At 52.4% G+C, this 13,918-nt stretch overlaps 2 protein-coding genes across 3 annotated transcripts in view; both read left to right on the top strand.

Moving 5' to 3' along the window:
• Positions 1-815: 815 nt before the first annotated feature.
• On the top strand, positions 816-5,682 carry SRSF6 (serine and arginine rich splicing factor 6). Its single transcript, XM_058036462.1, has 6 exons — positions 816-1,088; positions 1,487-1,635; positions 2,916-3,043; positions 3,214-3,422; positions 3,969-4,058; positions 4,182-5,682. Exons 1-6 carry the CDS (start codon positions 982-984, stop codon positions 4,543-4,545), a joined length of 1,047 nt encoding a protein of 348 aa, XP_057892445.1. The 5' UTR covers positions 816-981; the 3' UTR covers positions 4,546-5,682.
• Positions 5,683-13,275: 7,593 nt separating this feature from the next.
• Positions 13,276-13,918, top strand: part of L3MBTL1 (L3MBTL histone methyl-lysine binding protein 1) — a 28,116-nt gene continuing 27,473 nt past the window's right edge. For both annotated transcript variants that reach the window (XM_058036050.1, XM_058036049.1), the window contains exon 1: positions 13,276-13,341. The gene's annotated coding sequence lies outside the window, so the exon portion shown is untranslated. The remainder of the gene's footprint in view (positions 13,342-13,918) is intronic.

Genomic DNA, 13,918 nt, shown 5'->3' with positions numbered 1-13,918 from the left:
TGGGGCTGACCCCAGTTCTCTGTGAGACTGGCCCCGGTTCTCTGTGGGACTGATCGCCGTGCTCTGTGGGACTGGCCGCGATGCTCTGTGGGACCGACCCCAGTTCTCTGTGGGACTGATCCCAGTTCTCTGTGGGGCTGATCCCGGTGCTCTGTGGGACTGATCCCAGTTCTCTGTGGGGCTGATCCCGGTGCTCTGTGGGACCGATCCCAGTTCTCTGTGGGACGGATCCCGGTGCTCTGTGGGACTGATCCCAGTTCTCTGTGGGGCTGATCCCGGTGCTCTGTGGGACCGATCCCAGTTCTCTGTGGGGCTGATCCCGGTGCTCTGTGGGACCGATCCCAGTTCTCTGTGGGACGGATCCCGGTGCTCTGTGGGACTGATCCCAGTTCTCTGTGGGGCTGATCCCGGTGCTCTGTGGGACCGATCCCAGTTCTCTGTGGGGCTGATCCCGGTGCTCTGTGGGACCGATCCCAGTTCTCTGTGGGACTGATCCCGGTGCTCTGTGGGACCGATCCCAGTTCTCTGTGGGACCGATCCCAGTTCTCTGTGGGGCTGATCCCGGTGCTCTGTGGGACTGATCCCGGGACTCTCTCGGGCTCGCCCCTGGAGCTCTGCGGGGCCGAGCGCGTGAGACGCCGAACACTGGCGGCGCATGCGCAGAGCTGCGCGCAGCTCCCGCGCTCCCGCTGGACCCCGCCCGCGCCCTCGCGCACGCGCAACGCTCAACCACCGCCCCCCGAGCACGCGCGGCGGCGCGGTGACGTCAGCGCGCCCCGCCTCCCGCTATAAAAGCGGCGGATGGTGGCGGGCGCCATTGTAGTGCGCCAGGCCCGGCCGTGCGGAGCGGGCCCGCAGCGCCTCCGCCTCTCACGCCGCCAGCGCTCTCGCTCCTTCTCTCTCTCTCTGTCTCTTTTCTTCCCCTTTCCTCTTCTTCCTCCTTTCCTCTCCCTCCCCTCCTCCCCCCCCCCCGCCGCGGACATGCCGCGCGTTTACATCGGCCGCCTGAGCTACCACGTCCGGGAGAAGGACATCCAGCGCTTCTTCAGCGGCTACGGCCGCCTGCTCGAGGTCGATCTCAAAAACGGGTGAGCGCCTTCGTCCGTGCGCCCCTGCCGAGGGCCCCGGGCCGGCCGGGCCCGTCCATGTCGCGGCCGCTGCCGCGTGGCGCCGGCGCAAGATGGCGGCCGGGGGGGAGCGGAGCGGGGGGGCCGCGGCATCGTCCCGGGGCCTCGGCGTGCTCCGAGGGCCACGGAATGGACCGGGGAATGGACTGGGGGCTGCGGCGTGCACCGGAGATAGCGGAATGGGCCGTGGAATCGACCGGGGAATAGACCGAGGGTCGTGGCGTGCACCGGGGACCCTGGGATGGACTGGGGAGTGTGGAATAGACCGGGGAATGGACCGTGGCCCGCGGCGCGCACCGGGGCCCGTGACATTGTGCTCCCCCCGCCGCCGCCTGACCGGGCCTTTCTCCTGTGCCCAGCTACGGCTTCGTGGAGTTCGAGGACTCCCGCGACGCCGACGATGCCGTGTACGAGCTGAACGGGAAGGACCTGTGCGGGGAGCGGGTTATCGTGGAGCACGCCCGCGGCCCCCGCCGCGACAGGGACGGCTACAGCTACAGCAGCCGCAGTGAGTCCGGGCCCGTCCCTCCCCGCGGGGCTCGGGGCGGCGGCGGGCAGGGCCGGGGGCGGGCAGGGCTCGGCTGGCACCGAGCCCCGGGCTGGGTGGGCAGGGTCGTTAGCGGGGGGTACCCGGTGCACCGCTGGAGCTGCAGCGTTTTCCTCGGCACCAGCAGCGCCCTCGGGTATCCCGGAGCAGTTGTGGCTCCCAAATCGTGGCCTTGTAGAAAGGGTTTGCTCTGCTAATTAACGGCTCCAGTATTCCTGGGAGCATTTAAGATGTGACAGCGATGTTGCATCAGTAATGTTAGTGTATAAATATCGTTGTGTAACTGGGGGAGAATCGCTCAGCTGTGAACTTTGATGTGATTGATTCAGTTGGATATATGGGAGGGGCGGGGGGAGGTTTTGGAGCAGGAATCTGTTGTGCTGAAGGGGGGGTATTGTAAATATTTCTGTGCTCAGCTCGCTTATGTAGCTTCTTGAGCTGAGCTGTTTAGCGCTTGAACGGCCTAGTACTGTAACTAAAAGTACTACGGTTGATTTTTCGGTGGTGTTTGGAATCGTGGTGTTGGGGGGGGTGGGTTTCTGTCTTTTTAAAAAAATCAAATGTATGATGTTGTTTTAAAATTGTTGCATGTTCAATTCAAACTTTTTAACAAGTCCTTGATGTTTCAATTTAAAAGTGACCAGTGGGGCTGAGGCTGTGTCCACTGAGGCTAAGATGACTGCCTTTCCTGGCCATGGCTTTTCCATACATTGTGTGACCCTTGCCCTATGACCCTTTGGCTGACCTTACCGGAAGCCATGACGACAGCAGCCTTTTGCCATTAGACGCAGGGTGATGGTGAGGATTCCAAGGGTTAGACAAAACTGGTTAAACTGAACTAGGTGACTGTTACCTTGCGTGTTTTGTGGCCAAACCACCACCAAAAACCTCATACTGTGATGTAAGTACTTAGTGTAACTAGTAAACGTTTTTGTAAAATGTAGAAATGCATGTAATCAGTTAAGTTTTATATTTTACAATGTTCTGTAAAATAAAACTTAGCAAGGTGAATCTAATAAGGAGCAGTCACTCTCTAACAGATCATAGGAGCACAGACTTGTAGGATGTTAGTCTGTTTGATTTGCCATTAATATAGATCATGGCAAAATTGCAAAGTTTATTGGAGGCTTAGCGAAATAAAGTCCTACTCCAGTAAATATGACTGTTAAACTAACTTTTTCAGAACATTGATCCTCCTTCGTGCTAGGAGCCAACCTAACTTTGTTTCTTTGTACATCAAGGTGGGGGTGGTGGCGGATATAGCAGTCGGAGACAATCGGGACGAGATAAATACGGACCGCCCGTTCGTACAGAGTTCAGGCTGATTGTTGAGAACCTTTCCAGTCGCTGTAGTTGGCAGGATTTAAAAGTAGGTATTGATGTTCTGTGTTTGGAGTCTGTTGTGAATATCAGGAAGCAATAGCTTCCTTTAATAGCAATGTTGGTTTTGTTGCAGTAGAATAATTTAAAAGTGTTTGTGTGCACTGAGTGCTGTTTGCAGAACCCCCCCGTTCTGTAGCTGCCCTGTGCTTCCTGCAGGATTTCATGAGGCAGGCTGGGGAGGTGACCTATGCAGATGCCCACAAAGAACGTACAAATGAAGGAGTGATCGAGTTCCGCTCGTATTCGGACATGAAGCGCGCCCTGGACAAGCTGGATGGCACAGAGATAAACGGCAGGAAGATCAGGCTGGTGGAGGACAAGCCACGCTCCAGCCACAGGCGATCCTACTCCGGCAGCAGGTCCAGGTAACTCGGGGGACACACCGCAGCAAAAATGGTGCAGCAAAAATCAGCATGGGAATGGGTGCCCTACCTGCAGGGGTCACCCTCAGCTGATGGTTTAGGAATAGGAGGCCTTAGTGTAGAAGGAAACATTTTACATCAAACAGCAAAGCCAGGTTTGAGCAATTTTCCACGTGTGAAACCTCAGATGTGATTCACTGACAGTATGTTAAAGCCACCATGGTGGGACCACCCTTGCTTCTGAGAAGTTCTGTAGCAGCTTTTCTCTGATAGATTATGCTACTGGATAGCACAGTGTATTAGATACAATCAGGAGGGTTCTTCCCTGTGAGGATGGACTTCCCAGAGCAGCTGTGGCTGCCCCTGGATCCCTGGAAGTATCCAAGGCCAGGTTGGGTGGGGCTTGGAGCAACCTGGAATAGTGGCAGGTGTCCCTGCCCATGGCAGGGGTGGAACACAGTGATCTTTGAGATCCCTTCCATCCTGTACTTGGTGATGGAGGGCACAACCAGGCAAAGAGAAAGGGCATGACATTTTAAATGTCTGCAGGTCACGATCCAGGAGACGGTCTAGAAGCAGAAGTCGGAGGAGTCGGAGCAGCCGCAGCAGATCTCGTAGTGTCTCCAAAAGCCGTTCCCGGTAAGTGCCCCAGAGTTAACACTGTCAGTGCAGGAACTGCCTTGCTGACAGATGTTTACAGCTGCTGGAAGTGCACTGTAGGCCATGCAGAATAAACTCTTTCCCTCTCTCTCTTTTTGAAAGATCTAAATCCAGGTCACGAAGCAAAGACCGCTCCCGTTCCCGATCCAAAAGCAGGAAGTCCAGATCAAAGAGCAAATCCAAACCCAAGTCTGACAGGGGGTCACGCTCACACAGCAGATCCAAGGAGAAGTCAGAGAAGTCCCGGTCCAGATCCAGGTCCAGGTCTCGATCTCCCAAAGAAAATGGTAAAGGGGATGCTAAGTCTAAGTCCAGGTCCAGGAGCAGGTCTCGCTCCAACTCTCCGCAGCAGCAGCCGTCGGCCAAGGCTCGCTCCGAGTCACCGCCCAAGAGAGCCGCCTCCAGGTCCCGCTCCAGGTCCCGCTCAAAGTCCCGCTCACGATCAAGATCCAGTTCAAGAGATTAGGACTACAACTCTCCTCTCACCTTGCACACTATTATGGAACATTTTCCTACCTGTCAGGCCATTAGTGTTATGTTAGTACTTCAGAAGTTGGTTTTTTCTCTTGCAGGAGTGAATGGCCTAAGAACTAAGGCATAAAGGTTTAATTTCTATCCCAAATTTGACAATACCAGGTGGAATGGTCGTACAAAGCAGGAAGAGTCCCCATTTTGTAGAAATTGAGCTGAAAGTTTGATTTTATAGCATTTCTGCAGGAGTAACTTAACTACTCTTAAATGCAAAGTGGTTTTTATATTAAAAATAAACTGAATATAAACAGGCTTAAATATGGGCTTTTTGAAAATATCCTTTTTTCCTATTTTTTTTTTTCATGGCGTTAGAACCATGGGTGTCATTAGCTTCATAGGTTTCAGCTTGCTGCCAAAGGCAGGATTGCCTTGCTGGGCAGGTCACACAGTTTATCTTAATTTTGGAAGGAGTCAGCAAACTGTATAAACCAGTAACAGTACTAGGAAGATTTTAGACCAGCAATAAACTCAAGTTGGAGGACTTATGTTGTACCTTGACTTGCCAAAAGAACATTCCCCCCATACTGAGACTGTATTAAAGGTGACAAAGGTACTCTGGAACCTGTATCCTACAGTATTGCTAAAAACCCCTTTGTTCCAGACTTGAAAGAATAAAAGCTTTCTGACGTTTCTTGCTTGAATCTCAAGTGTCACTGTTGTCAGACACGAAAGTGTCTCTTGGCTGTGGTCCAAGTCCTTAGTATGCTGTATGGTTTGTCAGCCTCTGAATCCCCATTGGACATGAAACCCAGGTAAAGAAATCTGTCTTCCCTCCCCTTTGACTCACTTATGTTAACGTTTTGCTTCAGACTAGGAGAATATAATCCTCTTGTGTGTAGGTCCGAACTTTATTGGAAATGTAATCTCTTGGAGCTAGAGTTCTAGTTTTAACAAAGGCTTTGCTAAACCACAGTTGCCAGTTCACTTAAATTGTGGAATAGGACTCATCCCAAAAAATCCCCTTTATAGTTAAATTGATTTTTGTAACATGCAGTAGCAAACATTAGAACTGCCTTGTACTCTTTATACAACGTGTAGTTTGACTTGTATAAAATTAAATTGGTGACTCAAACTCTTGTGTTCATTGCAGTGAAATGGGATTCTTGCTCTGCCTTGTGCTGGGGAAATCACAAGGTACCCTGCTTTTATGGAAAAAACTACTTTGGTTTAGTGAGAGACTTGGTAGCTCTTGACAGGCTCTTGGTGGTGTGCTTGAAACCAGCACAAGCTCTTTGTGTCCCAGTGTGTCACCTTGTCCTTTCTGCAGGCGTGGCTGGGTGTGACAGCTGCACCTCTGGTCCCAGCTTCCACACCTGCCCAGGGGAATTGGGTCAGCACAATGCACATGGGAAATGTGACTTGATGCCAACTTGTCTTTCCTGGAATTTCTTTATGTAAACAATTCTCCTGAAATTTCAGTTTCTCACCATTTCCTGATGGTCTCTGAAAAGCTGCATTTTGCCTGTTGCAGGTGAGTGTCCATGCTGGGGTCCAAGGGAGAGTGGTGAGGTCTGAGTTCACCTTCCTGGAACCTGAAGTGGTTCTGTGCCTGGTGTTGCCACAAGATCAGGTTATCAGCCTGGCTGCTGCAGTGCTATCTGCGCCTGACCCTGGTGGTAATTTGTGATAAGGAGTTCTTGGGTTAAATTGGAGCTGTTTGCTGAGGGTGGTGTATGTTAGCATGAGTACAAAAATGGTGTTGCAGTGTGGATTCCTGCAGGATCTCAGATTGGGGGGTGGGGAGTACAGGGGGTTTCTTTCAGAATTCACACTGGGCAAGAACAGTTAAGTTCAGGTTTACAGCCTAAGATACACTTGAGGACATACTTATTTGAGTTAACCTGCTTTGGTTATACTTCTGATCATGGAGTAGATCAGACTTGAGAGAGAACTGCTCCTCTTTGTAAAGCAACTTCACAGAGAACTCTGGTAAAATACACATCACAGTCCTCAAAAGAAGGATTGAGCTTGGAGCTCAGCAGGTTGAATGTGCATATTCCCAGTATGTGTGATAACAAGATACTGACCATTACTTTTTTGTAGATACATTTCCTTCTTTTTAAAACTGACCCCAGTGCCAGCCTGAGGCTGTTCTGGCCACTCTGGGGCCGTGGGCACCCCAGCCTTGGTCAGCAATGCAGAGATGGCTCCTAACCAGCTGCACTCTGCTTTCTGAGCCAGGATTTTTTGTTTTGAGCTGTATTGAGTGCTCCTTATTTATGAATTACAGGTCCCAGCTAATGCATGACTCTGAAATTCATTCACACCACTCATACCAAGACTCAACTTCTGGGCATGATTCTGGGTGATTTCCTGACTCTTGTTCACAGAAAGTGACTTTTGCAGGGTTGTCTTGTTTAACTTAGAATATCTTAAATACTCTATGTTCATTGTAAAATGAATGCCAGATTGCATTTAACCAATTTACCTGGAACTCCTTTAAATATCAAGATTTCTTTCTGTGTTACTGGAGCCACACTGTCTTGTCTCCTTTGGCTGCTGCCCTTCACTGTGCCAATGAAGCAGGGATTCCTTGGCATGACTCACCCTTCTGGATGGGTTTCCTCTGGAAAGCCAGGAGGATTTTGGTAGTGCCAGATCCTGAGTCAGGCAGTGAAGTGCATGGCTTGTGATAATGTTGTAAGGAACCAGCAAAACCCAAACACCCTCAGTGGTCCAGCTCTGCCAGCAGCACTTTTTGTGGGAGTGGAACACTGAGGCTGGTGTGTGCTGGTAATCACAAGTGTGATTATTCCTGAGATCTCTTCTGGGTGTGATGGAAGGGGTTGGGATAATTCTCCATGCGAGGGTAAAAGGCTGCAGGACCTGCATGTGGTTTGCTTTGCCTGCAGTAGCAGCAATAGTTTGATGGGGAAACCACCTGACCTTGTCATAACTCAGTTTATAACCTGACCCTGGACACAGTCTTTTGGGGATGTGGTTCAGAATTGGGCTACCTGACTTTTTTTGGGGGGGGAAGTTGGTTTTTCGTTGTTGCTTTTTTTGTGGGGTTCTTGGGGTTTTTTGGGTTTTTTTCTGCATTTGGTATAATAAATATTAATTTGTCTTTAAAAATGCAGAAGAGAAACCTGCCTTGTCATCAAATGTAGGGTGCAGGATTGACCAAATCTAAGTGTCCTGCAGCAAATTGTGAAAGAGAAATCAACACTACAGTTAAAAGTGAAACTCAGAATCTGGGACTGTTTTTGCAGTCTGGTGTGACGGTGTTCACAGGGGTTTTTGGATGAGGGAAGAGACGAGGATTTGACTCCATGTTTCAGAAGGCTTGATTTATTATTTTATTATAAATATTACATTAAAACTATAGTAAATGAATAGAAGAAAAGGTTTCACCTCAGAGGGCTAGCTAAGCTAAGAATAGAAAGGGAAAGAATGATAACAAAGGCAGCTGCCTCAGTTTCTCTGTCCGAGTCAGCTCTGCTGTCATTGGCCATTAATTACAAACATCCAAGATGGGCCAATCCCAGATGCACCTGTTGCATTCCACAGCAGCAGATAACCATTGGTTACATTTTGTTCCTGAGGCCTCTCAGCTTCTCAGGAGGAAAAAATCCTAAGGAAAGGATTTTCATGAAAAGATGTCTGCGGCACTCTGGTCCTGGCCTTTTCCTATATTTGAAAAAGCATCCTTCCATGTGTTTTGTTTTTTGACATAAATGCAAGTTTTGTCCTTAAATCATAGAATCCCAGACTGGTTTGGGCTGAAGGGACCTTAAAGCCACCCAGTGCCACCCCCTGCCATGGGCAGGGACACCTGCCACCAGACCAGGCTGCTCCAAGCCCCCTCCAGCCTGGCCTTGGACACTTTCAGGGATGGAGCAGCCACAATCTCTATTTGATTCCCTTTTTATTTGACTTACAACTTCTGTGTCTGATGTACACTAAAATAAGTCTCTCACCTTGCAATATCACTGCTTGGAGCAGAGCTGAGGATCCTGAGTAAGTGACCCTCCTTTTTCCTACTATAACATTTCTACCTCTCTATTCTGTGGTTTCAGATTTTGTTTATAATTGGGAGATTACTCTGTCCCAATGCTGATTGTAACAACCTTTAGATCAGCAATGGGGAGGAGCATTTAAAACAATTCTTGGATTTCTTTGTCACACATGGAATAACTTGAACCATTTCCAATTCCTACTAAAGTGTAGTTTAGGTTGGCACTGTAACATCCACAGAGCAATTTCGTACATCAAAGAGCAGAAGTCATGAAAGCAGGAACTTGCCTGAGGACCCTGGAAATCCCAACAAATAGCTGAGCTGCTGGGAATGTCTTTGAGAGGTGATGCAAACCCTGGGATCACTGGAAACATTCATCATTTGGATGTGGTTGGTGATAAAGTTTTTCCTTTGGGTAAGAACTGAGTACAGTGATTTCAGTCCAAAATACCAAGAACAGTGGAGGGAAAGCTGCAGGTGGCACAAGGGTTGGGAGTAACAGCCTGTGCTGGCATGTGGATGGAGCGGGGAGGTTGTAGATTTATTACTGGTGTGTGCAGCTCCTGGAACAGGATCATCCTGCAAATGGGAATATGAAGTTAGTGCTGTTAAGCCTCAGCAGCTCTGGTGTGTCCTGGCTTTGTCAGGGCTCTTTAAAGCAAACAGGAATGTGTTACTTTAACAGGTGAGAAGCACAACTTACACAAATAATGCTCTGTGTAGTGGCAGCAGTTCAGGAATTTTATCTGTGTGACCATAATGGTCACTTTTACACCATGATCAGCCCTTTCCTCCCCCCCCCCCTTTTTTTGTGGTTAGGTGAAAATTATGAAATAGCAGAATATGGGCTCAACTCTCCCAGCTCCCTCACACTTTATAGGTTTGCAAAATGTGTGTGTAGGTGTCAGAGGGGAAGTTTCCGCTGTTTCATAATCCAGTAAAGATTTGCAATAAACAAACTGCTCTGGAGTGGCTCATCAACTTCCACCCTTTTAGCAACATCTGTCTTTACCAGGCTGGGCTGGAAGCACATGGGTGTGTTCTGTGGGAGAAGGAATGGCAGAGCTGTTGGTATCATCCACACCACAGAAAAAAGCGCTGATCACAGGAGATGTTTGCAGCTCATGCATGACTCAGAGTAGTTCACACCAGCTCCTACTAGGACTCAACTTTTGGGCATGATTCTGGGTGATTCTCTGACTCAAGGGCAACTTGACTCTGGTTCACAGAAAGGGCTTTTGCAGAGTTGTCTAATTTAGAATATCTTAAATACTCTTTTTATTCATTTTAAAAGCAGACACTTACGTCTTGCTCCAGTGTTTTTCCTTTGGGTAAGAACTGAGTACAGTGATTTCAGTCCAAAATACCGAAAACAATGGAGGGAAAGCTGCAGGTGGCACAAGGGTTGGGAGTGACAGCCTGTGCTGGCATGTGGATGGAGTGGGGAGGTTGTAGATTTATTACTGGTGTGTGCAGCTCCTGGAACAGGATCATCCTGCCAATGGGAATAAGAAGTTAGTGCTGTTAAGCCAGGAGGCGTTCAGTGGGTCACAGCTCATGGTGTGAGCTGTGTGACCACAGTGCACAACTGCACCCAGGGAGCTGCTGGGGCAGGATGGGCTAAGGTGCAAAGTGCTTTCACAGCTCTTGTGCTCCTTGTTCTGCTCAGCATCAGCACGAGAGGAAAACAGCAGTCTCTTGTGATCACAGTGGTGACAGGGATGCTGTACAATTCACCTGGGGGTGCCACAGCAGCTCCTGTTCTGCTCAGCTCTGGTTCCAGCATGGAGCACGTGCTGACAGTAACGGGAGACACAAGAAAAGTGTTTCTGAAAGAGCCTCTCCAATTACCTTGTCTGAGTCTATTTGCTGACAATTAAAACCAGTTGCTCTGTGACACTGAAAGTGTAATCCACCACTTGCCATCATTCAGGTGTCAGCTGTGTATATGTGGCAGCCCAGACCACAATTGCTCTGTAATTCTTCACACACAACATCCTCCTAGAAAGCATGAAACTGATACACAGCATTGCAGCGACCTTCCCAGTGGCAATGAAAGCTGTGGATGGCAGCAGCTTCATGGTGCTTCATGTTTTAGGCTTTGGGACATGACTGTGGGTGAGGACAGGAGTGGCAGGCACTACCCCATGTGTGCTGCCATCCTGTGAATAGCAGGATGTTGTGGGGATGAATCCCAGCAAAACAAGTCCCAGAGCAGCACAGCCCTGCACACATTGGGTCTCGTGGGACTAATGGACCAGCAGAGTTGAAAAATCCAGATCAGAATAAATTAAGTCATAAAAGCATTACAAAGAGATAGGTTTAAGTAAACAAAAGTTCACAAAATCCCACAATAGCTCAAGCTGGAGGGGATCCATAGGGACCATTGAGTCCAAACCCCTGCTCCTGGCAGGAGCACCTACAATGAAACCATAGGGACTGAGTGTTGTCCAGGCACTCCCTGATTTGGTGCTTCCCTGGGAGCCTCTGCCAGGCATTGAGCAGCCTCAGGGTGAGGAACCTTTTCCTAATGTCCCACCTGAACCTGCCCTGAGGCAGCTTTGCTCCATCTCCTCGGGTCATTGCTGGTCCCAGAAGGGGGAGATCAGCCCCTGCCCCCAGAGGAAGGTGCAGACAGCAATGGGGTCACCCCTCAGCTTCTCCTCTCCCAGCTGGACGGGCCAGGCGGCCTCAGCTGCTCCTCCCAAGTCCTGCCCTTGGACCTTTCACCATCCTGGTCCCCTCCTCCAGCCTTCATCTGTCCTTGGTGTGCCGAGGGGCCCAAACTGTCCCCAAGACTGCAGGTGAGGCTGCCCCAGAGCAGAGCAGAGCAGGACAGTCACCCCCTCAATGTCCCCTGGGGCAGGGCTGGCCCTTGGGGCTGCCAGGGCTCCTGCCCCGCTTGCCCTCAGCCCAAAGCCCCTGAGCCCCTTCCCCAGGAGAGCTCCCCAGGGTATCAGTTCAGTTCCCTTCCAACAGAGGTCACAGAAATGGAAGTTGAGGCCAGAGAGGAAATGACCTGATGTTACATCAGCCAGAGGGCTCACTGGGAAGCCAAAGCTGTTTCCTCTTTTTTACCTAATGTAGCTGTTCCCTAGGAATTCATCATTCTGAATTCCTGATTTTGCAGCAAGCTTAGCCAGGAACAGGGAACTGATGGGCTGCTTTTCAAGTAACTGAGTTTCACTCTGCTCCTGATTCAAATCTGTTTGACCTTCCCTCTGCAGCATAAAAGGATTGATATGGGAAAATCTTTTTCTACACTGTGCCACTGGAGTTTGATTTGAAAATGGGAAAGAAGACTGTAGCAGCAAAGGAAATATATTGTTACTTCCCTCCTGATTTGCAGGATCTGTTGCTTCATCAGAGTCTGACTTAATATTTTTAATGCAGTAAAAATTTTGGAGTACAAAACTCAAGTGGCAAGGAAGTTGCAGATAGACTAAAGCTGTGAGGTTGTTCCTACAGTCTCCAAAGTGAGCAGGAACACTCTGTGCCCGGGTTTGGTCAGGCAGAGCTGGCTGTCAGCGTGAGCAGGCAGACACCTCTCCCCAGCCCATCGAAAGCACAGCGAGGGCTCCTCTCAGAAGCTTTTTGTACATCTGGCCCTTATGCTTCCAGCCTTGGTTCCTTCCACTCCTGTTTTGTGCAGGTAAGTGGGACAGACCTTGTGTGTCAGAACACACTCCTTGTGTGGCCACAGAATACTGAAGGGTGGCCAGGTGAGCAGCCCTGGGCTTGAGCAGAGCTGTTTGTTTGGAAGTGCTACTAGAGTGTGTCCATCCTGCATTTCCACCTCAGGACCACTCAGAGTGATCCTTTCACTTCCCAGGGATCTTGGGGATGCCACCTTAACATCCCCTGGTCCCTCTCTGGGGCTGGGGAGGGGATGCTGCCCTGGCACCAGGGCCAGACAAGGCCTGGGGAGCTGCTGTGGTCTCCTTGGCTGTTTGTGGAGGACACATCCCCACTGGTCTTGTCCGATTCCTTTCAGAGGGGTGTTTGGTTAATCACAGAGTCTTAGAGTGGTTTGGACTGGGAGGGACCTTAAAGCTCATCTCATCCCACCCCCTGCCATGGACAGGGACACCTTCCACTGTCCCAGGCTGCTCTGAGTCCCATCCAGCCTGGCTTTGGGCACTGCCAGGGGCACAGGGGCAGCCACAGCTGCTCTGGGCACCCTGTGCCAGGGCCTGCCCACCCTCATGTTCCTCATTCCCAATATCCCATCTAACCCTGCCCTCTGGCAGTGGGAGCCATTCCCTGTGTCCTGTCCCTCCATACCTGGTCCCCAGTCCCTCTCCAGCTCTCCTGGAGCCCTTTCAGGCCCTAGCAGGGGCTCTGAGCTCTCCCTGGAGCCCTCTCCTCCCCAGCTGAGCACTCCCAGCCTGTCCCAGAGCAGAGGGCTCCAGCCCACCCACAGCCCCGGTGCCTCAGTGAAGCATCACCCCGCGGCTCCGCGCTCCCCGTCCCGGCACCCCGCGGCCCCGGTGCTGCCCGGCCGGTCGGGGGGGCCCCGCTTGTTGCCATGACGACGCCCCCCTTTCCCGCATCCCCCCGAAAAGCTGCGGCGGGGCTGAGCGCGGCCCTGCGGATGCGGCCCCGCGCGTTTCCACGGCGACGCCGCGGCTGAGCCGCCCCCTCCCCGCGCTCCCCGCGCACACTCGGACCGGCCCCGCGCCCCTCCCGCTCCGCGCCCCCCGCACCCCGGGCCGGGCCGGGCCGGGCCGGGCAGCGCCGCCGGGGCTCGCAGCAGCGCCCGCCCGGGTGCAGGTAAGGAGCGCGGCCGGGCAGCGCCGGCCCGGGCTCGCCGCGTCCCCGCCCGGCCCCGCCGCAGCCCGGTGCCCGCACGGGCGAGGCCCCGGCCGGGCCAGCGGGGCCGGGCCCGGCGCTGGGGGGGAAAGCGCCGACATCCCCCGAGCTGGAGCCGCGCCGAGGGGCTGGAGGGGCCGGGGCTGCCCTGGAGGGGGGCGGCGGGGCCGGGACGGCGGGAGCGGCTCGCTGGCTCCGGCCGGGCCGCCGCCGTGCCCCGGACACCGCCGCGCTGAGGGCGCGGGCCGGGCTGCGAGGTGCGAGGTGTGAGGTGTGAGGCGCTGCCCAGCCCAGCCCTGCCCGCGGGGACCGCGCTGCCCCGGGGGAGCCTCGCCGGGCCGGGCCGGGCTGGGAGCGCCTCGCACGGGGCACGCCCGGCCGCGCTCCTTCGGGTGTTTGTGGAACAGCGGGCGAGCAGCGCTGTCCCGGAGCCCGCAGTGACAGCACTGCAGCCCTGGACAGGGCCCTGCGGCGTGCACGGCTTTGGTCCAGCCTAGCAGTGCACAAACAGCCCAGTGCACAGCTCCTGGATTGATTT

This window comes from Melospiza georgiana, chromosome 17 (genome assembly GCF_028018845.1).
Source record: "Melospiza georgiana isolate bMelGeo1 chromosome 17, bMelGeo1.pri, whole genome shotgun sequence".
Classification (NCBI taxonomy): Eukaryota; Metazoa; Chordata; class Aves; order Passeriformes; family Passerellidae; genus Melospiza; species Melospiza georgiana.
Note: the sequence above shows the minus strand (reverse complement) of the source record. Positions and strands in the feature narration are given on the sequence as shown.